General features: G+C 44.3%; 1 protein-coding gene across 2 annotated transcripts in view; it reads right to left on the bottom strand.

Annotated features, from left to right (window-relative positions):
* The window catches only part of CAMSAP2 (calmodulin regulated spectrin associated protein family member 2), a 79,732-nt gene extending 64,680 nt beyond the window's left edge, over window positions 1–15,052 (bottom strand). For both annotated transcript variants that reach the window (XM_075286418.1, XM_075286419.1), the window contains exon 1: window positions 14,032–15,052. In XM_075286418.1, coding sequence (XP_075142519.1) covers window positions 14,032–14,173 — 142 coding nt within the window. In that variant the 5' untranslated portion in view covers window positions 14,174–15,052. The remainder of the gene's footprint in view (window positions 1–14,031) is intronic.
* Between the last annotated feature and the right edge of the window lie 11,913 nt (window positions 15,053–26,965).

Genomic DNA, 26,965 nt, shown 5'->3' with positions numbered 1-26,965 from the left:
TAAGTCAACAGGATCTGTCAGGTGCCACTAATATGTATTGGATCCGCCACTCCAGTTTTGTTCTGTTTTTTTTTAACCCTTGCAGTATGATGGAAGAGAAAACCAGAATTGACAACATAAATGTGTAAAAAAACCAAAAAACATTCTGTGTAAGGGTATGTTCACACGGTGAAAAATGGTTTCCGCCGTGTGAACTTCTGTGCGGCTAGCCGCAATCCAGCATACTGCTCCTGATTAGGCCGAAATGAATGGGCCTAAACAGAAGCGTGTCTCGAGCCGCACAATCCGCTGCAAGATAGGGCATCTCGCTTCTTTTTTTTGCGCTACTAGCTTGAAGTCAATGGGAGCCGTTTTTGCAGCCGGATTTTGAGGCGGATTCCACGTCAAAATCCGCCTGCAAAAAGAACTCTGTGTGAACTAGCTGAGGTGCTGTGGTCACTATTGACCGGGGCATACAAGGTGCTCGGCTGAGCAATGAATCAAATTAATTCTATTAATTCACCATTTCAAAGAATTGTGATTCTGATTTTTTTCATGAGGAAATGTGAAATCGCAGCTAAGGCTGCCCCGGACTCTGATATATCCCTATATCTGATTCTTGTAAGAATTGTACAGCACTGCAGAATGTGTTGGTGCAAACTGAATAACCCCAAATTTTAAAACGTGTGTTTATCCTCTAATCCACCCTTGACACTCCGGCATACTTGACACTTGCTTTATTTTCATTCTGAAGCACACAAAAGATACAATAGGTGATTTGTATACAGCTCAGTTTCTAAGCCTGGACATCAATAAATGTCATTCAGACAGTAGCCACACCTGGAAATACCTTTCGTAGGATTGCAAGCAAGAGGCAAAGCTAGGCCCTCAAATATCCTATATATATATATATATTTATTGATCTTATCTTATCTTAAATAAGTTCTCCTACCATCAGAAGTAATGGCAAATAAACTTCTTTCTTTAGGCCAGAGATAAGACTGCAGGATTAGACTGCGTCAGTCTTTGCAATCATGGTGTTACCCGGTCCTGCATTTAATCTGTGACTTTGCTTTAGACAACTAGGTAGTACGATTATAAAAGGGTAGTATGAGAAGATAAGGTTGGATGAAGATACAGGTCCTACCTATAACCTTGATCCGGAACAAAGCAAAAACCAGGAAGGAACACCAAATGCTCCGTCTGCATCTGTCATTTAATATCCATTGCCCTCATGCTGTGACAGATAAGAGCAATGGACATAAAGTAATGCTATTGTGAACCCACCCTTAGACAGAACTGAGAAATGGATGTGCTCACATTGAGAAATATATTGGAGAAGGTGAAGGCAGAGTGATGGAGTCCAGATATATCAGCCCCAGGTTTCTGACATATGAGTAGTCCAGGGCGGATCTGGAGTAGGCCTCAGCCTAGGTGTAGATCCTGGGCTCATTACTGGGCCAGAAAAAAGGCTGCAGATTCTGCGTTGCAGGTGAAAGGAGGTATATGGTTCTGCCCTGTAACCCTGAGTCCGGTGAGACAATATTGGGCTTGTTTTGTTCATGTGGCTGAAAGTAAGCCACATGTATAGTTAGGTTATCCGTTCTGTTTAGTTAGTTGCTCAGACGAGCAGGCTTTTAATTTTGTTTTTGCCTAAAGTTAAGGCTGTATTTTGTTTTGCTCATTTTATGCCTGAAGTGAAGGTTTATTTATTTTCCTGGTTTTTCTAAATAAACCAGTTTGCTGCGTTTTGTGTCCCTGTCGTGACTGTTTGGGTCTGCACCATTGCCTCTACCGTACTACCTTCCCCACAATATTTTCAGCTGCCATTTGGTCACAGAAAATAGGACACAGAGAACAGGACAGTATGGGGCCACTAAAGATGGAGGACACGTGGATCTCCCAAGTATATTAGCAAAATGTGCTGACTAGTAACAGAGATATTCAGATTAAGCATTTGCTTCATTTTGGATATTTTCTTTCAAACAATTTTACCATTCTATTTGTGCAGGTTTAGGTAAGGTGAGCCTACAATGATGTTTTTATCCATCCTATTTTCACCTCGGTTTTCCGTTACAGACAGAAATGCGTCATCAAATAACAGCATTTCAGGCAAGCGTTGGAAAAAGTTATATTTGCCCAAGTATGACTATAAACCCATCTGAATGACTCTCTATGTGCAAGGAAAAACACAAATTTAAGGTTCATGTTCTAGATTATGACGATTCCTAATAAATCTATACTTATGAAGCATATGATGTGATATAAAAGCAAATAAATACCAATAGTTCCGGCATGAAGTTAACCATAAACTAATACTGGCCATACACATAAGATGGCTGTCGGCTTCCTTGTACACATGCAGAGTGAGGCAAGTTTATAGAATTATAAGAGGAGGATAAGTCACAGCCAGACACCACCTAGTAATGATAAAAACAGAAGAAATAAAGGTTTAAATTGGGTACGGATATGTGAAAAGTGTCTTCTTGTGGGGGTGCGACCACCAGAGCTGGGAAGTTAGCAGGCAAAGCTTTTTAGGGTATAATTACTTACATATAACAACATGTAATGAGGACCTAATACCACCTCCACTAACACAGACTGAAGCTTTTCATCATTTAACAGGTGCTGATTCCACTCAGTGGAGTTTTACTAACTAACCTCTCTAAGGTCAAGTGGGTGGAGTGAGGCACATCAGGCAAAGAGGGGCGTGATTCAGAGCTCCAATCAGAGGCATCCAGTGTCAGAGCTCAGAATCACATCCCTTGTCTGCTCCTGCCTGACACCACCACACTGTATGCGCTCCACCAATTCTGGCGCAGTTGTCATTTTTTTCCCCAGTCCCCACCATTCCTGAGCAATTGGTGTTGTTGTTAGTTTTTGGTGCCTGATAAACTAACATCAGTTGCTCAGGAATGGTGGGGACTAGGGAAAAAATTCCAACTGCGACAGAATCGGTGGAGCGCAGTAAAGGATTAAAAGATCCTTAAATGGTAAATTGTACTAAATTGTACACATTTCTACCAACTCCAATCAAAAGAAGCTTTGGGTCCACAGCCCTGTTAACCATAGAGACCCCCACTGATCATGAAGGGGGATGGGACAGTGTCCCTTGCAGTGTTGGATTATACCTGCTGTGATTCTATTCATTCTCTGTGTGACTATGAGAAATAGCGGACTTTGGCAGCCCTAAGACTTTATCATGCTTAAGTGTTACTCCATTTAAATGGAGAACCAGGATCCCAATTCTTGTGATCCATGAATGTCCCAGCGAATCCTACACTACAAATCTGATACTTATCTTTACAGTGTGACGCAAAGGCATCAGGGCATAAATTACACCAAAGGGGCATGAGTGTTTGATCTTTGCTTCCATCCCATTGACTCCAAACAAGTCATCCATATTGGATAAGGCGGATACTCCAGTGGAGGAGGCATACGACCGCTGTTGTGATCACAATGGAGGAGAACACAAAACATCCCTGCAATGTACTGAGTGCAATTTGAGGCATGAAATGATGGTGAGAGGTTTACTTAAATTCCACAAAAACCTAAATGTTCAGGTATAACCTCAGTTACCCCATCATAGATATGAAGGGTTGTGACTGGCAAAATATTAATAGTCCATGGGGAAAAGGAGTCAAAAATTTTTTTAGGCCCCATGATAGAAGAGAAATGCTGCTGGCCTAAAAAAAAAGAAAAGAAAATCACTGGTGACCATGATGTTCTTTGTATGTGGCATGGAGGGACGGCTGAAGGTTCGCCCAAACCCCCCATATGAGAGCTACAGGCCAGTGCTAGTAATCTGCATCCTGCACCTCCAGTAGGTAGAAGACAAATTTAAGGTCATCTATATCAACATACTGAAGCAGTGGATGTTTCCTCAGCAGGTATGGACGTACATCATCGAATGAGAAGACAGGCGTACATCCCGCGTCCTATTACCCTTCATACCTTAATCGCCGTGACTAGTCATAATGGGATCAGCGCTTTTTTGGAGGAATTTAATAAAGTTAATAAATAATTGCTGATTGACTTTTCCGGATAATGTCTTAGAATCCCGGACAGTTCTTAATAGGAGGAAGGAATAAGTGTGATTTGCACAGAGGCTTTCACAGTAATTACATATATATCTGTCACTGCAGATTAGGCGGCATTACACGGCTCCTGGCTGCTAAGAACTCATCTGACTCATTCAGTACAGAAGAATTTCAGCACATATTTCCCTCTCCGGTTCATCTTCCATGTTCAAGTCTAAGCTGTCAAGAGAGAGCTAAACCTAAGTGAGGACAAGTTACAACACGAGCTAGGAACCTGCGATTCAGGACTCAATAGGACTCAATATTTAGTGGGCCATAAGAACATTACAATCCCAACAACTAGACATGTTCAGCACTGAAAAGATCATGGACTTATAATGATTTTTTTTCAGGATGTCTCCAGTGTGTTTATGCTCACTGACCCAAAGTTCCTTTAAGTGTAATCAGATTTTATAGAAGGCAAAACATCAAAGTTCCTTTAGGGCTTGTTCACACGGGGCAAGAGGGGGCGGATTTTGGCACTAAATCCACATTAGAATCCGCCCCCTCACAATAGTGGTCTATGTAGATCTCTAGCTTACTTTTTTCCTGTGAGCGGTATGTTCTCGCTCAGGGAAAAAAGAAGCGAGCTGCCCTTTCTTCAGGTGGATTCTGCGGCTAGTTCAGCCCCGGCCTCCGCTTTGTGGCAGCACCCTCCGGACTAGGCCCATTCATTTGGGCCTACTCTGGAGCGGGAAGCCGCAACTGTAGGAAGCTGTGACAGTCATGGCAGGCGCATTTTAGCCCTATTCTGACGCGGCTTCCCGCATCACAATCAGCACAAAAATCCGCCAATCTGTGCCCCGTGTGAACTAGCCCTTAATCTCTGCCTCTAACCCAAAAATTTCCAGAGAATCATTGAGCAATACTGAGCAAATGCAGGAACTACAATATTGGAAATGGGAATATTTTTGACTAAGTCCGCATGGGGACCCCCTGAAAGGACTACTGAATGCATTGGCAAACGCTGTGCAGTGAGAGCACACGGACCCCAGAAAATGCGGACAGAAAAGTACTTTGTGATCTATTTTCATGTCCGCATGATCCGCGCACGGAAAGCACATGGACCCCATTATAGTCTATAGGGTCCGTGTCCTTTCACTGCACACCACTAGCCAGTGCGTTCAGTAGTCCGTTCGGAGGGTCCCTATGCAGACTCCCCGAACGGATTACCAACACAGATGTGAGCCAGGCATAAGGGCCAATGACTTTGTGCTGATCACCAATATCATTTATCCTAGAAAATAAAATTTTAGAAATCCTATCAATGCAACACTCATTTTATCAGACAAGACACTATGGTTAGGAAGCCAATAGACGTATTAGCAGCTTTTTATATTGAATCTTACACGAGACAACAGACAAACTAAGGGAGACTGATCATGTCTTGTACATCAGGGGTTTTTTTGGCATACAAGCCATGACAAAGTCACAATTTTTAGAGCAAAATTTTGTGACTTTTCACTTTTGCGCTGTTCTTGACACTTTCCTGTAGAGAGTTTGACAAGGGCTTAAACAACCCCGCCAGATGTATTATTATTTATGGCAGCTCATGGCATAAATGATACCTGAAATCTATGCCAGCTACAAACCAGTGTACAATTCGGTGTAGCTATAAGGCACGCCGTTCAGCAGTGCAGGGAATATGAAGAACCCTGTCGTCATAATTCTGTCCCACTATCTGTAAATTCTGACATCGTACCTGGTCACAAAATGTCGCACAGCCACTTACACAAGTAGTTTATTTGCATAATATTTGCACATTGTACTTGTAGATTGTGCTGCACATCTGGCACTGGTTCATGGCAAAATCCACAGCTGGTTATAAAGAAGAAAAATCTTCTTAGGTTATTTTTTATATATGGGAGATAGAATATTGAAATTTCTGCAACTTAAAATCAGTTCCAATCATTAGAATTGGGTTGTTTTGGTAGCAATTACTTGGTAGCAATTACTTTTCAGTCATGTGGCTTTTTTGCGTGGTTAGACACAACAGGATAACAATGCAGTGCATCGCCATCCCATTCCTGATTAGGCCCGAATGAATGGGCCTAAGAAGGAGGGTGTCTCAAGCCACAGACGCCACGGTTTACTCAGCCGCGGAATCCTTGTGAAGAAAGGGCATGTTGCTGATAGAGACCCCCATTGAAATGAATGGGAGGTGGTTTTGTAGGCAGAATCCACACCAAAATCCGCCTGCAAAAAACTTTGTGTGAACATACCCTTAGACCACATACTTAGATATTGAGATATAGTGGTGCACAGAGGCAGAGCAAAGAAGAATCTTGAGAATATTGGTACCAGAACTGCATATGACCAACCTCAATAAGACATTATGTGTGCATGGATACAAGTCAGGTAGAACAGATACTATAGTATCTGCAGTGAAAACTGATCTCATCCATGTAGCATCCATGCAGTTTTCTGACCCGTTCCTGTTTGCGTGCATTTAACCTACAAGTGTACAATACGCCATTTTCCCCTATTCATCCCCCCCCCTCCAAAAAAACAAAACAGATCATTATGAGATGAAAAGGGCTGCAAAGCAAGATATCCTGCTAAGCCTCAGGTACCCACCGAACATGTATAATGCAAAATACGATGGAAGATCAACATGGGAGGAAGTCCAAGGGGGTCCTGACTATTTGGCTAGATAAAATAGCCCTGTCTATGCACAGATAAGCACCACCTGTCCAGTATAGGTTCTCACCCTTTATGATCCATAGCTGGTTTTAGCTTCTTCTGCATCCTTACCCTAAATAGTTAATGAAAATCGAGAGCCCAATCCCCAGCACAGACGCAGCCATAATACACAGCAGCCATACACTACATATATAAAGCATACAATATATAATCCAGCATTGCTTCCAGCGCTCACTGCTAACCACGCAAGTCACGTGACATGGAGCGCTGGAGTCGCAATATGTTCTTTCCATCCCTAAACTGAATGACTTCACAAAGAGAACATTTCTCAGAGGCAATGAATGAGGCAGAGAACAGACTAGTCATCAATTCCAATCCACTGAGCTTCTGTGTGGTTTTCTTATATACCCCATTAGCAAAACCTACAGAGGAATTTTGTGAGCACTCGGGTAATGTCAAATACATTTTCGCTGACTGAAACTTAGAATCAGACTGGAAGCTTAGACGTGGTCTCCTCCATTCACCTAACAGGTCCTCAGTATGACAAATTCCCCATAAACATCCAAAATTCTTTACAGCACCCAAAGGCGAGCTTGTCAAATGTGTGCAGCCATGATCTATGGGATACACGTGCACAGTAAAATCTAAGAGCCAGGACAAACAGTAGAGCGACGTCTATTAACGGGGGATAAGAACTAGAATTTCCTAACTGCTGTGCCATTCATATGGGAGAGGGGGGCAAGGAACCCCCATTCTCATGATAAGGGGTTCCCTGTGTATAGGTGATACGTTTTATTGCCAAGATGAGAATCCTCATCGATCACAAGAACAGGCGTCCCTGAATCCCTTGTATGAATGAGATAGTGATGCAGGTACATGACCAGTCCTACACTCACATCTATGAAACTGATGGAGCACTGTGCTGCTATATCGTGATCATTCTTATACAAGGGAACTAAGCAGTGGTCATGCATGCGTACTTCTGCTCCATTCACACAGGCTGTTATTGGGAATACCTCTTAGAGTTAGTTCACATGTGAATACCATGTGGCGTAATTTGGTTGGGAGAAAAAACGCTTCAGGAAATAGGAAGCCGTTTTTGAACACTGAGGCGTTTTTTTTGTAAAAATCGCCTCGAAAAACGCCAGGCTGTTTTTCTGTCCCGGACAGTGAATGGACCTTAAAAAACCGCGATGCGGTTACCGCCTCCCATTCACTTGTATTGACTTCCTGAGGCGGAATCCGCCTCAAGAAAGGTCATGTCGCTTCTTCTTTTCCGCTAGCGGTCTACATAGACCACCATTGTAAGGGGGTGGATTATGACATTTATTCCGCACCATAATCCAATGCCTCTGTGCCCGTGTGAACGAGCCCTTAGGGCTAAGGCTCCATGTACTGAATCGCTGCAGAAAAAACTGCGGTGGAAACACATCGCAGTTTTTTCCTCTTCAAACTTTCTGTCTGTATTATAGCTATAGGGAAAATTCCAGAATTCCTGTAGTTATCACTGAATGCGATGATCTACAACTGTATTTGAAATCACAGCATGCCCACTGTAGATTTTTTTTCTGCAACGTGTGGATGGGATTAGCTGATTTTTGCAGCAGCATTTCCACTTCAGCCAAAACGCTGCATATTCGTATCATGGGGCCCAGCCTAAATGGATCCTTTATGTGTTACCACTTGAAAAACCTGCAATTTACTAACCTTTAAAATCCTACACTATTCCTGCTCCAATGGTACAGCGGACCTACAATACACATAGTGGTTGCAAAGTAAAATAAGGCCACATAAGTTCACATCTACATTCGGTATTCCGTTCAGGAAGTCTGCTTGGGGACACCCCGAACAGAATACCAAACGTATTAAAAAGAAGTGAGCGGGGCCACACGGTGGCTCAGTGGTTAGTACTGCAGCCTTGCAGTGCTGGAGTCCTGAGCTCGAATCCTGCCAAGGGCAAAAAAAACCATCTGCATGGAGTTTGCATGTTCTCCCCGTGTTTGCACGGATTTCCATCCCATACTCCAAAGACATACTGATAGGGAAAAATGTACATTGTCAGCTCTATGTGGGGCTCACAATCTACATAAAAAAAAAAAAAGCAGTGAGCAATGAAAGCACACAGACCCCATAGACTAAGGGGTCAGTGTACTTTCAGTGCGGTATGCAAACAAGTCATGTGGAGAGAAAAATAGTGCTTGAAGTACTTTTCTCTCCGCATGACTTGTGTGGACTCCACACAGAAAACACACAGACCCCATTATAGCCTATGGGGACCATGTGCTTTCATTGCTCACCACTTTTTAATGCGTTCGGTATTTCGTTTGGGGGGTCCCCAAGCAGACTTCCTAAAGAGAACACCGAATGTAGATGTGAACTGGGCCTGATTTGTATTCAAAGATACAGATCCTATTTCTGATCATTGCTCAGAAGCTATCAGCTTTGCTCAAGCAATCATTCATCCCCAGTTTGCCTTTGTCAGTAGCACATTTTCCTGTTCACATATGGTGATGTCCTACAGACAAAGAAGAACCTATAGACCTGCCTAAAAGATATAACGTATTTCTTGGACGATCAATGGCACCTTTAGTCTAAGCTAATACACAGCAAAAATACTGCTGAATGAGCACAGGGAGAACGGACACAGCATAGCGTTTTTCAAAGCAAAAATGAAGCAGCAAAAAATGCCCAAAAGCTAAGGCCCCAATGTAGCGGGCTGCAGCAAAAAAGAACTTTGGGGGAAAAAAAAAAAACACGGCGGCAATGCATCATGGTTTATGCCGCAGCGCTTACACAGCTAGCACACAGGGGTTTCCTCTACGGACTTTCTGCTTCAATTATACCTATAGGGAAACTGCCAAAGTTTAAATAGGTGTAATTGACATGCTGCCATTTCCAAACCCGCAATGGTTTTGGAAATCGTAGCCTGTTCACTGCATGAATTTTTCAGCATTGTGTGCATGGGATTCGCTAGACACATTCAGCCCTATCAAAACCAGACTGAATGTCAGAATGTCTGATGGTAGACAGTGCACTCATACACTGCAGCTATATCCAGCGTCCCAAATAAAATGAATGGTAGCACCGGAAATAGATATAAATTTATATAATGTACGAGATAAATCTAGTGTAAGTGGTATTATAGATATATGACGGCTATGAGTGAAGGGTGCATCTTGTCATATATACGATAAACTCTCAGCCAGTGATGGCTTTACAAAGACTGGCACTGAGAACACCAAGCTTCATAAATCATCCCTATTGTCTTCATTTTTTTTTTCTTTTCAAGATTTTTTTTCTGAAAAGTTACTGGTGTAAATTACAGCAGCTCACAGAAGTGCAGGTACACGACCGGGCAAAGGTTACATCTGATTTGTGAGGAGGGGTATGACTGTTATAAATCTGATGCACTCTTGGCAGAGGCAGGACATATGAAGACTGGTGTTGAAAATGCCAGTCTTCAGAAATCGCTCCCTATGACTACAGTTTAGGGCTCGTTCACATCTGCGCCCGGTCTACGTTCTGCAGGTTTCCGTTTCCTGCACAAAACAGAGGCACGAGACGGAAACCTGCAGGACTCTTTCATACCCATTCATTTGGATGGGTTTGAAAGATGTCCGGGCGTGAGCGCCGGTGATCGTTTTATGCTCTCCGCCGCAAAACCGTTTTTTTTTTTTTTAAATCGGACACAGAGTCGGACATGCAGTACTCTGCGTCCGATTTAAAAAAAAATGGTTTTGCGGCAGAGAGCATAAAACGCTCACCGCCGTTCACGGCCGGACCCGGTCTGACAGGTTTCCGTCTCTGCATGAAAACGGAGTCCGGGCGCTAGTGTGAACCTAGCGTTAGCTGCAGTGTCTACAGGGAGCATAAGGTAATCTGACCCCTTCTACATCAATGGCTCAGGTAGCTGTACTCTCCCTACAGCTTGTCTGCTATAGATTTTACAATAAGTATAGTACAGCCAATCTGCTACTACATTCTGTGTGTAAAAGCCTTTCCCTGAAGTCTAGATAATGAAAACTGATAATACAGCTGAGATACTGTTCACGTCTACACTGTGGCTTCTGTAGAAGACGGAGTTCACGTCAGTGTTGGTGTCTCTGCATGGAATTAGAATTGTGATTCCTTTGGCTAAGGCCCCACGTTGTGGAAACACATCTTTTTTCGTTGCAGATTGTACTGCGGTTTTTCGAGCCAAAGCCAGGAGAGGATTGAGCAGAAACTAAGGGCTAGTTCAAACGTGGGTTCCGCATCTGCACATTCACGCTCCGGATTAGGCCCAAATGAATAGGCCTAGTCGGGAGGGAGTGTCGCGAGGTGGACGTCCGCGACTGAAGAAAGGGCAGCTCGCTTCTTTTTTCCGCGATCGGGATCAAACCACTAGCAGAAAAAAGAATGCTAGCGGTCTGCATAGACCTCTATTGTGACGGGGCGGATTTTGAGGTGGATTCCACGCCAATATACGCCCCCTCTTGCCCTAAGAGTATAAGTATTTACTATATATTTCCCTAGATTGGATTTGCAACTGGCAGGTACCAGGCGCAGATGTGACCATAGCCTAAGCACAGTAGAAAGTTCCATTCACATGGCTATGGTCAGTCCAAGAAACAGCCAGAACACGAGTGTGTTTGACGGACAGAATAGCATTGTGTGAATGACCTCTAATGCTGTAGTGCATCTGTCTGAATTAGGTCTATGGATGTCCAGACATGGCAAACCATACATCAGAAGGAGTCTGTAGGATGTACATGGATTCTGAAGGTTCTTTCACATAAATATAACTGTTGCAGAAATTTTTGCAACATACGTGCCACATCTGGATTCACCCTAAGGGTATATTCACACATTGGCCAGATTTACTAATAGTTACACAGTGTTAACTTACACAGCTATTTTGAAAATTTGCCAGATTGATCGCAGATAATGCTGGATGATAAATCTGGCATATCTTTAGACTGTCTAGTCTAATTTCTTTTGATACATTTAAGATGGGCGCCATTTGGCCAAGACAATTATAGCTCAAACTAGATGTGCCATATTTACAACCACAATAATCTGGGGCTCTGTTTTCTGTCAACCAATCGCTCCGGCCAACAAAAAAAAACTGTGCACGTAACATGCCACATAAGGGTGGTCTCATAACACAACCTAAAGCTGAGGGAGTTCACAGTAGGTTAGCCGCGGTGGAATATCTGGCGGTTAACCTGCTGTGATGTATAGAAGCAATGCAACAAATCCAATTCACACACTGCAGATAAGAGCCTGCAGAGCAAAGCGTCTTATGCTGCAGGTTTTCAACATGTGGATTATTCCTGCGTGTTCAGTCACAATTGGAAACTAGAGATGAGCAAACACTCTTCAGATCAGCCGATCCGAACAGCACGCTCCCAAAGAAATGAATGGAAGCACCTGTGACGCCGGCCGGCCGCCGGCAAAGTCAGCGTCACAAGTGCTTCCATTCATTTCTATGGGAGCGTGCTGTTCGGATCGGCTGATCCGAACAGTGTTCGCTCATCTCTATTGTAAACCTTTCCATTAATGAAAGCCGGGCCAGACTTGGCTGAAACCAGTTGATATCAGTTGGTTTTGGCCACAGGTAGGTCTGCTGCAGACATCCCGCAACAGAACTGTCCGGTGTGACCTTAGCCTAATGCTGTTTGCACACGACCAGTTTCATTCGTTTGCAGACCGTGCTTCTGCGGTCACTTTAATTCAATAAATAGAAGCCAAGAAAGCAGGGCCGTAAAATCAAACAGGAACTGGACCTGTTCCATATTTTACAGCCGGGACTGTTGGAACCGTGTAATTCATGGTCATGTGTACGGGCCCATAGAAGTAAATGGGTCAGTGTGCCATCTGGGTAAACTCTGGATAGCACACTGACCTTTCATACGGTCATCTGCAAGGGGTCTTAGGTCCCACATTGCAAAAAACGCAGATTTTTTTTGTTGTTGTTGCAGATATTGCTGCGATTTTTTGAGCCAAAGCCGAGATTGGCTACAATGGCTTATATGGCGACCTTCTGCTCAATCTATTCCAGGTTTGGTCTAAAAAAAAAAACAACAACAAAAAAAACAAAAAAAAACAGCAAAATCTGCAACAAAAAAAAAGCTGAGTTTCTGAAATGTGAGGCCTCAGCCTAAAGCCCTATGTAGTGAGAGGCAGCCGAAAAACATTGTGGGCCGTATTTTTTTTCCCACAGCGTTTTTTTCACAGTTTCTGTCGCTATTATACCTATACGGAAACACTACCATTCCTGTACGTATAATTGACATGCTGCAATTCATAAAAACACAACAGTTTTTGAAATCGCATCATTTCCCCTGAAGATTTTTTTCTGCAAGGTGTGAATTAGTGATTAGTCAGAATCCCATCCACTTTCCAGGTACCATAATACGCAACGTGGTGCCCCAGCCTAAAAGTCTTTCATGTTTGATGGGGATCTATTGCTACTGATCTAAAAGTAGAGTTGAGAATAAAACCTACATCAGGATTAGGATTCTTAGAATGAGATTTATTTCTAGACTTTATTCCACGTCCTAAACAGACTCCCAGACTGGATTTATAAGCTTTAAATCTATAATCCTATTAATCCGTGTAAAGTGAACTTGTGGCACTAGGAAAAACAATAAGTTCTTGAACAGCACGCTGATTATATCCGGGTTATACAGGAAGACCCTTGATGCTTAGAGCTCCCAAATTGTCACTTGAGGAATCCAATTGTATACTCCATTCTGAGGCAGCCACATCTTCGTGTCGGTGGCATCTTGTACAGTTAGGGTGTAGCCTGTCATCCGCTGGATTCCACAATAAACACTTACCCCAGGCTGAAAGGGATTGGATTACAAAAACATTCCTGTGTAGTTTACTAAGGGCACTACATGCATCACCAAAATCAGACAATACTGCAGAAAGCAGCAGTGCTGCAGAACAGGAGAACATAGGGGATATATATGGGTAAAAAAAAACTATGTGGCTTGGATTAAAATGGAAAATTCATCTAGGCTGAAGGACATGTTCTGAGCAAGAATTCTATAGGTCACCATTTCTTTCACCGTCCTGGCATGGTGGGTCATACTGGACAAGGACCATAACAAACAGATGGTGGCACTAACTTAGAAGATCCCTTGTAGTTCTGGGAATGGTCACTACACCAGTGCTACACATGGGACTTAACATGAAGCTATTCGGAATCATACTAGTCAATGGGGATAGTCATTTACAGGATCCTAGCAACATAAATTGAAACTTTGACCCCTAAAAAGCCCCATTATTGCATTCAATAACATACAGGCATGCTTTACTTCACTGGAGACCAAAAACTTACCTGCTCCGAAGGCTTTGGCAACTAACCAGGCCAAATTACTGGCCACCTTGGCTCTGTTGAAGTCATAGTGATCGAAAGGTTTGATGGCTGGAACGATGAAGGTCTTCTTCACCTCCTGTCCACTTTCCGCTGTATCCACCATGGTTGATATTGGCCGGCCTTACAACTTACATGATGTGAAGCATAAATCCAATCAAAGCAACGTATCACGCACCACAACAACCTGAGTATACGGGTAAATCCTGCACCATTACAGCTTCTCCCCCAGACCACCAGATGAGGCGATGAGACCCTTTTCGATCTTCCAGGTTATATGTATTATTTCATGTCACCTGTCACAAAATGCACATGGACTGCCAGATCCCTTTCAATAATAGCAGCACGCGAGGATCCTATGGTGCTATATACACAATGTAGCGTCTACCACGACATGCACGGTCCTGTAGTGTCAGCAATCTATAATTTAGTATTTACATGGGACTGCCAGCAATTCTTCAAGGTGCTGATGGCCACTTGCAGGCTGGATCAGATTAGATCTTGTAGGAATCCAGTAGATCTGCAGTGACTGTTTCTCTATGCCAGTGCTTGTGGAGCGATGACAGGAGGCTTCACAATCTGCTAATGATCAGGCTCCAATAGATTGCGGAATCAATCTGTCAGATCCTCTCCTGGGTCATGTGACCTGTGCACCAGCGCTGGGATCTAGTGGGCAGCAGATCCCGGGGATCCTCCAGGTACACACGGCTTGATGGATCAGACGTGACGGGGTCGCACAGCCCATTCATTGAGCGCACATCCCCGGCTGACAGCTGCCATATTTTCCATCTGTAGTACGAGCGGCTCCGTTATCTCCAGTGACCGGGATCCAATGATGTCTGCTCTATCACTGATGTCCAGGCCCGAGCAGCGTTCATATTAAATATGCTCCATGATATTTTGACATCCTCCTCCTGCCCGTGGATATCTGTCGCCTTTCTCTAGCCCCCTCCACCCTCTTCCCTATCTCCCTCCCCCGTTTCCTTTCCTCCCCGCCCGCCGCCGCTGCGGGTTTTCCTGCCGCACTAGATAGAAGACACTGTCGTCAGAAGGGCGCATGCGCGTGGGCTTCAAGAGGCGGGAGGGACGCAGGCGCAACCAGCATGCCGAGCATCCTACGTTTACGCATGCGCGGCAGGGTTCGCACGCTTCAAGCGTTCGAGTAGAGAATACTATGATGTTTGTGCGCGAGAAATTCCTTCTGCATATGCGGAATATCGTTCTTCTTCTTGTTTTTATTAATTACATCTGAAACGCATTTGATTTACATTGCACCAGTAAAGCTGGACATGATAGTAAGGATAATCCGTTTTTCGCTATATACAGCACAAAATTCACTTAAATAGGTTGTGTAGGAGAATTTTTTTATACACCTATATACATAAAGGCCAATGAAGGTGAAAAATCTTTTCAAAAAAACATACCTGTCCCCAGCGTGGTCCGATCCTGCTGCTCTGATATTTTCTTGGCAGCTGTGACATCCCAGGTCCCTTTCCGTAAGCCGCTGATTGTGTTTTTTTACTGTGTTCTGAAATGTGGGGCCTTAGCCTAAACTATAACTTTCTCCAGTTTTTATGACACAAGTTAGGCCGGTGCCCACGGGCCGGAAATGCAGCGATTTGCCCGCGGTGAAAAAATTGCAGCATTAGGGTCCATTCACCCGGAGTAACGTGCCGCGTGACCTGGCACGTATACGACCTGTGAGATTTTGAGCGCCGTAAAAGCTCCCATTGATTCCAATGTACAATAAAAATTTGAAAACTAATTGGCTACTCAGGAATTGTGACAGCACAGCCCAATTTCCACCTTGTGTTATATAAACCAGACACATTAGCATGAAGATAATATACTGTAGATTTAGAAGGAGAAATAAGATTTTTTTATGGATATTCACAAATAGAACCCCTATAGGGATTATCTCACTACCAACACTAATAAGCAACAATGTTAAAGGGGTTGTCCCATGTCGCATACTCACCAGTCTTCGTTTCTGTGAAATATTCTGTCTTCCGGCTTTGTTGCGTCATTGGTGGGCGGGATCACATATGCAAAGACAAGTGGCGAGATGCCGCCGGCTCTGCGTGCGCGCTCATAGACCAGTCTAGCCTTCACAATACGAATACAGACCCGACAGGGTGTCGGGTCTGTATTCGCATTGTGAAAGCTAGACTGGTCTATGAGCGCGCACGCAGGGCCGACAGGATCTCGCCGCTTGGCTTTGCATATGTGACCGCGAAGCGGAATAACAGCATCGCTTCTGCCGCTGCTGGCTTCATGCAGGGCAGAAGCATAGCGATGTTGCTGACTTCACCTGTGCCGGCGTCTAACCCTGTATTGGCGGCCCCTTCCCCCAAAAGCGTAAACTACCCCCCCCCCCCAGGCTCGCTCCCGTGCACTTAGCCCCTCCTCCCTCCCCCTGAGAGCAGGCTTATACATCACTTGACTCATGAGCAGCTAGGTCAGGGCTGTGGCCACAAAAAAATGAATAAAGTAAGATAGTGTACAAACAAAGCAGTTTTGCTGAAGCAATGTATTTAGGAAAAGTCTTACATTCACATTAACAAGCATTATAGATAGGATCCTTGTGATGGGACAACCCCTTTAATCAAACACATTTAAAGAGGCCCTTTCATGTCCTCATGAATGTGCAGTTTTATATACCGCCAGAACCAGTGTTGGGAGTAGGGGGCAAATGAAGAACTGTTCCAGGTAAATCAGTGCAGTTGGTTTTGGTGCCTGATATGATATTAAAGGGAGTCTATCATTGTCTTCAGCTATTTTAAACCACTCCCATAGTGCTGTAGATGCTATTAGCAGAATAAAAACCATACCGTTTTTAAGTCACAGGGATGTGGAGAAAAAGCACTTTTATTCTTTATTCAAATGAGGATCTTACAGCACAAAGGGGGTTTAAGGATCTCTACTGTCAAGTGGGTGGTCTCAGACCAGAGCAGACAAGATTGCATAATTCTGAGTTCTGACAAAGCACCTCTGATCAGGGATCTGAATCAAACCCCCTTACTTGCCTCTGCCTGACATAACTGAGAAATGTGTATACTAGAGGAATAATTCCAACTGAGCCAGAATCAAAGGAAATGTTTGCTGTAAATTCCCATTTAGGCCAGGGCCCCACAGGACGTAAACGTAGTGATTTGCATGTTTGGTGTTTTACAGTACACCTCTGTGGATCAGCAATTAAAACTGTAGCCATTGTCCATTAGTGACACTTCCACTTCATAGGCCATCAACAGACTGGGACCAAAATCTTCAGAAGGTTTGGCAAGGAGAAGCGCTCACCCAATTGGATAACGATATGTTTATTAAGGCACGACGCATTTCAGGCACTTGGGCCCTTTATCAAATGCAATAAATCACCTTCCCAGAGCAGCTGGGAGTCTTAGTGGTTCCGAGTTCAGGATCTAGAACTATAGAGCCTGAACTCGGAACCTCTAAGACTCCCAGCTGCTCTGAGAAGGTGATTTATTGCACTTGATAAAGGGCCCAAGTGCCTGAAACGCGTCGTGCCTTAATAAACATATCGTTATCCAATTGGGTGAGCGCTTCTCCTTGCCAAACCTTCTGAAGATTTTGGTCCCAGTCTGTTGATGCCTCTACGTCCCAGTGACGTTTCTTCCAGCTGCTTCCCTCTCGGTTTCTAACATCTTTTTAAATGTTGGGGTTGTTGTGTCCTACACAACCCCCTAAGGTGAGCGGCTTTCCATTTGCTTACCTTTACTCATACTTGTGCTGAATTTACTACACTAGGGTCGGCTCGGTGCCGTATTTTTCTTCTTCTCTTACTTCATAGGCCATGTCATTTCAGGTTCATCGGTCATATAGCCTGCTTGCAACTCATTCCCATTCATGTGAATGATGCTGAGCTGTGATACCAATCACAGCTGACATACAATTATGGCACTGTACTTGTTTTTTTGTAAAAAAGTCCACAATATTCACCGTGGTCTTCTCAAACAGCTAATTGGCGGGCTTCTCGGGTGTTGGACCACCGTTGATCTTTCAATGATGACCCATTCCAAGGAGATAATTGATAATCCTGGGAAACTTTTTTTAGGTTAAGGCAGTATGCAGAAAAGCAGTAATTTTTGTTGCAGATTTTGCTGTGTTTTTTTAGACAAATTCAGGAGTAGCTTGAAAAGGAATGGAAAATATAAAGGAAATTCTTAGATGTTTCCCTTCTGTTAAACATATTCCTGACTTTGGATGATAAAACTGCAGCAAAATCTGCAGCAAAAAAATGCTAATTTTCCGCAACATGGGGCCTTAGCCTTAAAGGGATTCTAACATTTAAACCCTTTTTTTTTGTTGTTGACACAAAATACATATTTTTTTTATTTCCACTTCTATAATGGAAGTGGGCTATTTCATTATCTGTTTTTGCAATCCAGTTTTATTTACTTTCTACAATCAAACATTGTTATGCCTTAAAGAGGACCTTTCACCACTTTTGGGCATATGCAGTGTTATATACTGCCAGAAAGCCGACAGTGCGCTGATTTCAGCGCACTGTCGGCTTTCCCGATCTGTGCCCGGTGTAAAGAGCTTACGGTGCCAGTACCGTAGTGCTCTATGGTCAGAAGGGCGTTTCTGACCATTAGCCAGAGACGTCCTTCTGCCTCGCGGCGCCTATCGCGCTGTGCTGTGGAGCGGGGAGGAACGCCCCCTCCCTCTGCTCACAGCGCTCGTCCATAGACGAGTATTATCAGGAGCGGGAGGGGGGCGTTCCTCCCCGCTCCACAGCACAGCACGATTGGCGCCGCGAGGCAGAAGGACGTCTCTGGCTAATGGTCAGAAACGCCCTTCTGACCATAGAGCACTACGGTACCGGCACCGTAAGCTCTTTACACCGGGCACAGATCGGGAAAGCCAACAGTGCGCTGAAATCAGCGCACTGTCGGCTTTCTGGCAGTATATATCACTGCATATGCCCAAAAGTGGTGAAAGGTCCTCTTTAATATCTTGTTTTTATGCTATAAGTATTTTGTATATGAACACCTACAATGGCAGATTGTGTTGTTCCTCATTGTATCACCTCATCAATAATTTCAATTTTTTTTATATATATTTAATTTGTATTCATTTTAAAAAGAGCACGAATAATTGTGAATAAACTAATGTTTGTTAGGAATAATACAGAGGCTTTATAGGTTTAGCCAGCATACCTGGAGTATTATAGAGTCACACATATTTATCACTATGTCCTCTAGTTAGTAGAAGTACTGCCTGATACATTTGTGGGTCACAAAGAAGGATTGTACTTTTTTTGTAATCAAAGCAGACTGCTAATTAGCTGGAGGATAAGCCTTTCCTGTGCTCATATCCTCTTTCTCCAGGTTATGCCGGGGTTAGGGTGAAGCATACAAAGTACAGTGTCACCCGCTAATTCTTTGTTCATGTTCTTCATGTTGAGACAAGGGGTGGAAAGGATTTTGCTAGTGACTACGGCCAAAAAAAAAAATCAAACAAAACATTATGGACTTGTGGAATAGTTGTCTACTCCAGTAATTATGCATTATTTTTAATTATAATATACAATTATTAATATTTTATAATTAATAAGATGCATAGTTTAATTACTGTATATACTCGAGTATAAGCCGAATTTTTCAGCACAATTTTTGGGCTGAAAAAGCCCCCCTCGGCTTATACTCGAGTCAAGCAAAAAAAAATTATTTATTTATTTTTGGGGGGAGGGGGGGTCTATGACCAGCCACAATGGTAATGCATAGAATCTCTCATAAAATAGTGGGAAAAAAAGAAGCTTTAAAAAAAATATATCATAAAAAAAATAAAGTAAATAAAAGTTCTAAATCCCTCCTTTCCCTAGAATACATGTAAAAGTAGAAAATTACTGTGAAACACATTAGGTATCCTGTGTCTGAAAGTACCCGGTCTACTGAATATAGGGGATCTGCAGTGCTCCTCTTCTGTCGGGAAGGGTTTAATAGAAGCACTGCAGATACCCTATATTCAGCCAGGCTGAAGTCCAAATGGGGAAAAAAAACCTCAATCCTCAAGCTCAGGGAAGGGGCAGACAGACAACCAAAACACCCCCTCCCCTTCCCCAGCACCCAGAAACTCCTGCACCCAAAAACTCTGACCATTTTTATTTTTGAAGTTCTGGGCATAGAAAGGATGTTCTAGAGTTGGAAAAGGTTCAGCGTAGAGCCACAGATAAGGGGCATGGAGCATCTCTTTTATGAGGAGAGAATAAAGGAGTTAAATCTGTTTAGTCTGGAGAAGAGGCATTTATGGGGATATGATAAACCTAAATAAATATATAACTGGCCCAGTTATGACCCATCCCATCCTTTAATTCCAGGTGATAGACATACATACATATTTTTTAAATTTTACTGACAATGCAACTATGTTTGTGAACTGCACTTTAGGTCCCCCCTGTGTAAGCCGATGGCTGGTCAGATAATGGAGAGGGTATGCATCTCACCCAGACTACTCAGGTGGGTGAGGTGAAAAACTCCAGAAAGACTGGTTCTCAGCAGATAAGTTTTGTCTTCTGGGCGTTATTTCAAGTTCTCTCTATTGGGCTGGATTTTTAGGAATGGCAGGTAGGTTGGTAGTGGGACCTGTCATTCCAATCCCCTCCAGTCCACACATTGTGGATGTTTCTGCAGCGTGTCAGCTGCTGTGAATTGTCCTCGTCAGTGAGGTTTAAAAGGACAGCTCTAGCAGCAAGACTCTGGACAGAGCTTGGCTGGAGAGCCAGCAGGAAAGTCAGACTGTTGGAGCTGTCTTGGTTGATGCAACCTACTATTGAATCTGCTATTATAGGTGAGGTAACCTATGTTTAGTTAGAGCCTAGCCGGGCAGGTATTTATTTTTGTATTGTTTTCTTTTGTTGCTGCACTGTTTTGTTTTTTTGAGTGAAAATAAAACTCTACCATTTTTTTGGACTAAGAATCTGGACTTGTGTGTCTATGCCACCCCACCTAGCAACCGCAGACCCTGACACATTAAAAAAAAACAGAAATGATAAATACAATAGAATAATACATAGTCTATGTAAATTACTAAAGCAAATAACAGTCTCAGGATTCTACAATATCAATGAAGTATTAGAAGATCACAGGACACAGGTGAAAATCATTTAAAACAATTGGGTGTAATTTATTGTAGGTGAAAGGACAGTAAATGCACAGCTACACATACAACGTTGTGTAACAGTGGGTCTTGTACACAGTGCCAACAATAGCCTACATATTTAGGATAGGACAACAGGTATGCCCCTACCTTGGACACAATGCCAGGGAATAGAATACAGGTAAACAGTTTATAAAATCTTCTGTTGTCAGGAATTGGCTACTGTTTGATCCAAAGATACAATATATGCACTGATCTATATATGCTCTGGCTCTGATCTCTCATACTGATTCTGGCTCTGACCTCTCATAATGATTCTGGCTCTGACCTCTCAGACTGCTTCTGGCTCTGACCTCTCAGACTGATTCTGGCTCTGACCTCTCAGACTGATTCTGGCTCTGACATCTCATACTTCTTCTGGCTCTGACTTCTCGGACTGATTCTGGCTCTGACCTCTTAGACTGATTCTGCCTCTGACGTCTCATACTGCTTCTGGCTCTGACCTCTCATACTGATCCCAGTTCTGACCTTTCATACTGCTTCTGGCTCTGACCTCTCATACTGATTCTGGCTCTGACCTCTCAGACTGATTCTGGCTCTGTCCTCTCATACTGATTCTGGCTCTGACCTCTCAGACTGATTCTGGCTCTGACCTCTCAGACTGATTCTGGCTCTGACCTCTCATACTGATTCCGGCTCTGACCTCTCATACTGATTCTGGCTCTGATCTCACATACTGATTCTGGCTGACCTCTCAGACTGCTTCTGGCTCTGACATCTCATACTAATTCTGGCTCTGACCTCTCAGACTGATTCCGGTTCTGACCTTTCATACTGCTTCTGGCTCTGACCTCTCAAACTAATTCTGGCTCTGACCTCTCAGACTGATTCTCGCTCTGAACTCTCAGACTGATTCTGGCTCTGATCTCTCAGACTGATTCTGGCTCTGACCTCTCATACTAATTCTGGCTCTGACCTCTCAGACTGATTCTGGCTCTGACCTCTCAGACTGATTCTCGCTCTGACCTCTCAGACTGATTCTGGCTCTGATCTCTCAGACTGATTCTGGCTCTGACCTCTCATACTAATTCTGGCTCTGACCTCTCAGACTGATTCTGGCTCTGACCTCTCAGACTGATTCTGGCTCTGACCTCTCAGACTGATTCTGGCTCTGACCTCTCAGACTGATTCTGGCTCTGACCTCTCAGACTGATTCTGGTTCTGACCTCTCATACTAATTCTGGCTCTGACCTCTCAGACTGCTTCTGGCTCTGACCTCTCAGACTGATTCTGGCTCTGACCTCTCAAACTAATTCTGGCTCTGACCTCTCATACTAATTCTGGCTCTGTCCTCTCAGACTGCTTCTGGCTCTGACGTCTCATACTGATTCCGGTTCTGACCTTTCATACTGCTTCTGGCTCTGACCTCTCAAACTGATTCTGACTCTGACCTCTCATACTGATTCTGGCTCTAACCTCTCATACTAATTCTGGCTCTGACCTCTCATACTGATTCTGGCTCTGACCTCTCAGACTGATTCTGGCTCTGACCTCTCATACTAATTCTGGCTCTGACCTCTCAGACTGATTCTGGCTCTGACCTCTCAGACTGATTCTGGCTCTGACCTCTCAGACTGATTCTGGCTCTGACCTCTCAGACTGATTCTGGCTCTGACCTCTCAGACTGATTCTGGCTCTGACCTCTCAGACTGATTCTGGCTCTGACCTCTCAGACTGATTCTGGCTCTGACCTCTCAGACTGATTCTGGCTCTGAACTCTCAAACTGATTCTGGCTCTGACCTCTCAGACTGATTCTGGCTCTGACCTCTCAGACTGATTCTGGCTCTAACCTATCATACTGTAAGGATTGGAGTCAGGGGCAGGCAGTGCAAAGTGACACAGATGGGAAAGCAACACTGTGCAACTAATGACAAAAGGGGTCGCAGGCCCTGCAGCTATAACTATGCTGTAATATCTGAGATGAGGCAGACCCATGCACTTCCTAATTGAAGTGCGCCTACCAAGGCTCCTGACACTTCTATCCGGCGGCTAGGATCAGGGGAGAGGAGGCCCTGAAAGTCCTAGGGACTGGAGTCACGGGGGTCACACCTAAACAGAAAGCACAGTGTAACTGCAATGCAAAACAAAAGACTAAAACAGCATGGAACCAGGGAGGACCACAAGTCCCAGCAAGACACAGAAGAGAAGGCGAGGTCAGACGAGCAAGAGGTCGAGCCAGGAGATATAATAAAGGTACCAAATCAAAAGACAAGGGATAGTCAAAAATACAAGCTGGGCAGATTAACCAAGAGAACAGACCGAATATTAACAGACAGGGAATCAGACTGAGCAGGGGGACCAGGAACCACAAAGTGAATGGCTGGCAAGGATCCATGCCTGGGTGGAGTTTAAATAGCAGCAGAGAACACACCTGATGGCTAATGACATGGAGACTGAAGGCAAGGAAAAGATTAACCCTTAATAACCTAAGCACACCCAATAGAACTCCTAACACGTCTCCCAGGGAGACGCCGCGCAGCAAGGAGACCGCGGCGACTCCGTATCCTGACACATACTAATTCTGGCTCTATCCTCTCAGACTGCTTCTGGCTCTGACATCTCATACTGATTCCGGTTCTGACCTTTCATACTGCTTCTGGCTCTGACCTCTCAAACTGATTCTGACTCTGACCTCTCAGACTGATTCTGGCTCTGACTTCTCATACTGATTCTGGCTCTAACCTCTCATACTAATTCTGGCTCTGACCTCTCATACTGATTCTGGCTCTGACCTCTCAGACTGATTCTGGCTCTGACCTCTCATACTAATTCTGGCTCTGACCTCTCAGACTGATTCTGGCTCTGACCTCTCAGACTGATTCTGGCTCTGACCTCTCATACTAATTCTGATTCTGACCTCTCATACTAATTCTGGCTCTGACCTCTCAGTGTGATTCCGGCTCTGACCTCTCAGACTGATTCTGGCTCTTACCTCTCAGACTGATTCTGGCTCTGACCTATCATACTAATTCTGGCTCTGACCTCTCAGACTGCTTCTGGCTCTGACGTATCATACTAATTCCAGTTGTGACCTTTCATACTGCTTCTGGCTCTGACCTCTCTAACTGATTCTGGCTCTGACCTCTCAGACTGATTCTGGCTCTGACCTTTTAGACTGATTCTGGCTCTGACCTATCATACTAATTCTGGCTCTGTCCTCTCAGACTGATTCTGGCTCTGACATCTCATACTGATTCCGGTTCTGACCTTTCATACTGCTTCTGGCTCTGACCTTTCATACTGCTTCTGGCTCTGACCTCTCAAACTGATTCTGGCTCTGACCTCTCAGACTGATTCTGGCTCTGACCTCTCATACTGATTCTGGCTCTGACCTCTCAGACTGATTCTGGCTCTGACCTATCATACTAATTTTGGCTCTGACCTCTCAGACTGATTTTCGCTCTGACCTCTCGTACTGATTCTGGCTCTGACCTCTCAGACTGATCCTGGCTTTGACTTCTCATACTAATTCTGGCTCTGACCTCTCAGTCTGATTCCGGCTCTGACCTCTCATACTGATTCCTGCTCTAACCTCTCATACTGATTCCGTCTCTGACCTCTCATACTGATTCTGGATCTGATCTATCATACTGCTTCTGGCTCTGACCTCTCAGACTGCTTCTGGCTCTGACCTCTCAGACTAATTCCGGCTCTGACCTCTCATACTAATTCCGGCTCTGACCTCTCATACTGATTCTGGCTCTGACCTCTCAGACTGATTCTGGCTCTGACCTCTCATACTAATTCTGGCTCTGACCTCTCAGACTGCTTCTAGCTCTGACGTATCATACTAATTCCGGTTCTGACCTTTCATACTGATTCTGGCTCTGACCTCTCAGACTGATTCTGGCTCTGACCTCTCATACTGATTCTGGCTCTGACCTCTAAGACTGATTCTGGCTCTTACCTCTCAGACTGATTCTGGCTCTGACCTCTCATACTAATTCTGGCTCTGACCTCTCAGACTGCTTCTAGCTCTGACGTATCATACTAATTCCGGTTCTGACCTTTCATACTGCTTCTGGCTCTGACCTCTCAGACTGATTCTGGCTCTAACCTCTCAGACTGATTCTGGCTCTGACCTATCATAATAATTCTGGCTCTGACATCTCATACTGATTCCGGTTCTGACCTTTCATACTGCTTCTGGCTCTGACCTCTCAAACTGATTCTGGCTCTGACCTCTCATACTGATTCTGGCTCTGACCTCTCAGACTGATTCTGGCTCTGACCTATCATACTAATTCTGGCTCTGTCCTCTCAGACTGCGTCTGGCTCTGATGTCTCATACTGATTCCAGTTCTGACCTTTCATACTGCTTCTGGCTTTGACCTCTCATACTGATTCTGGCTCTGACCTCTCAGACTGATTTTGGCTCTGACCTCTCATACGGATTCTGGCTCTGACCTCTCATACTGATTCTGGCTCTGACCTCTCATTCTAATTCTGGCTCTGACCTCTCATACTGATTCTGGCTCTGACCTCTCAGACTGATTCTGGCTCTGACCTCTCGTACTGATTCTGGCTCTGACCTCTCAGACTGATCCTGGCTTTGACTTCTCATACTAATTCTGTCTCTGACCTCTCAGTCTGATTCCGGCTCTTACCTCTCATACTGATTCCGGCTCTGACATCTCATACTGATTCTGGGTCTGATCTCTCATACTGCTTCTGGCTCTGACCTCTCATACTGCTTCTGGCTCTGATCTCTCAGACTGATTCCGGATCTGACCTTTCATATTAATTCTGGCTCTGACCTCTCATACTGATTCTGGCTCTGACCTCTCAGACTGATACTGGCTCTGACCACTCATATTAATACTGGCTCTGACCTCTCATACTAATTCTCGCTCTGACCTCTCAGACTGATTCTGGCTCTAACCTCTCATACTAATTCCGGCTCTGACCTCTCAGACTGCTTCTGGCTCTGACCTCTCAGACTGCTTCTGGCTCTGTCCTCTCAGACTAATTCCAGCTCTGACCTCTCATACTAATTCCAGCTCTGACCTCTCATACTGATTCTGGCTCTGACTTCTCATACTAATTCTGGCTCTGACCTCTCATACTGATTCTGGCACTGACCTATCATACTAATTCTGGCTCTGACCTCTCAGACTGCTTCTGGCTCTGACGTATCATACTGATTCAAGTTCTGACCTTTCATACTGCTTCTGGCTCTGACCTCTCAATCTGATTCTGGCTCTGACCTCTCATACTAATTCTCGCTCTGACCTCTCAGACTGATTCTGGCTCTGACCTCTCAGACTGATTCTGGCTCTGACCTCTCATACTGATTCCGGCTCTGACCTCTCATACTGATTCTGGCTCTGATCTCACATACTGATTCTGGCTGACCTCTCAGACTGCTTCTGGCTCTGACATCTCATACTAATTCTGGCTCTGACCTCTCAGACTGATTCCGGTTCTGACCTTTCAAACTGCTTCTGGCTCTGACCTCTCAAACTAATTCTGGCTCTGACCACTCAGACTGATTCTCGCTCTGAACTCTCAGACTGATTCTGGCTCTGATCTCTCAGACTGATTCTGGCTCTGACCTCTCATACTAATTCTGGCTCTGACCTCTCAGACTGATTCTGGCTCTGACCTCTCAGACTGATTCTCGCTCTGACCTCTCAAACTGATTCTGGCTCTGATCTCTCAGACTGATTCTGGCTCTGACCTCTCATACTAATTCTGGCTCTGACCTCTCAGACTGAT

Source organism: Leptodactylus fuscus, chromosome 9 (assembly GCF_031893055.1).
Source record: "Leptodactylus fuscus isolate aLepFus1 chromosome 9, aLepFus1.hap2, whole genome shotgun sequence".
Lineage (NCBI taxonomy): Eukaryota > Metazoa > Chordata > Amphibia > Anura > Leptodactylidae > Leptodactylus > Leptodactylus fuscus.
The sequence above is the reverse complement of the archived record's forward strand: the minus strand, read 5'-3'. Positions and strand labels throughout refer to the sequence as shown.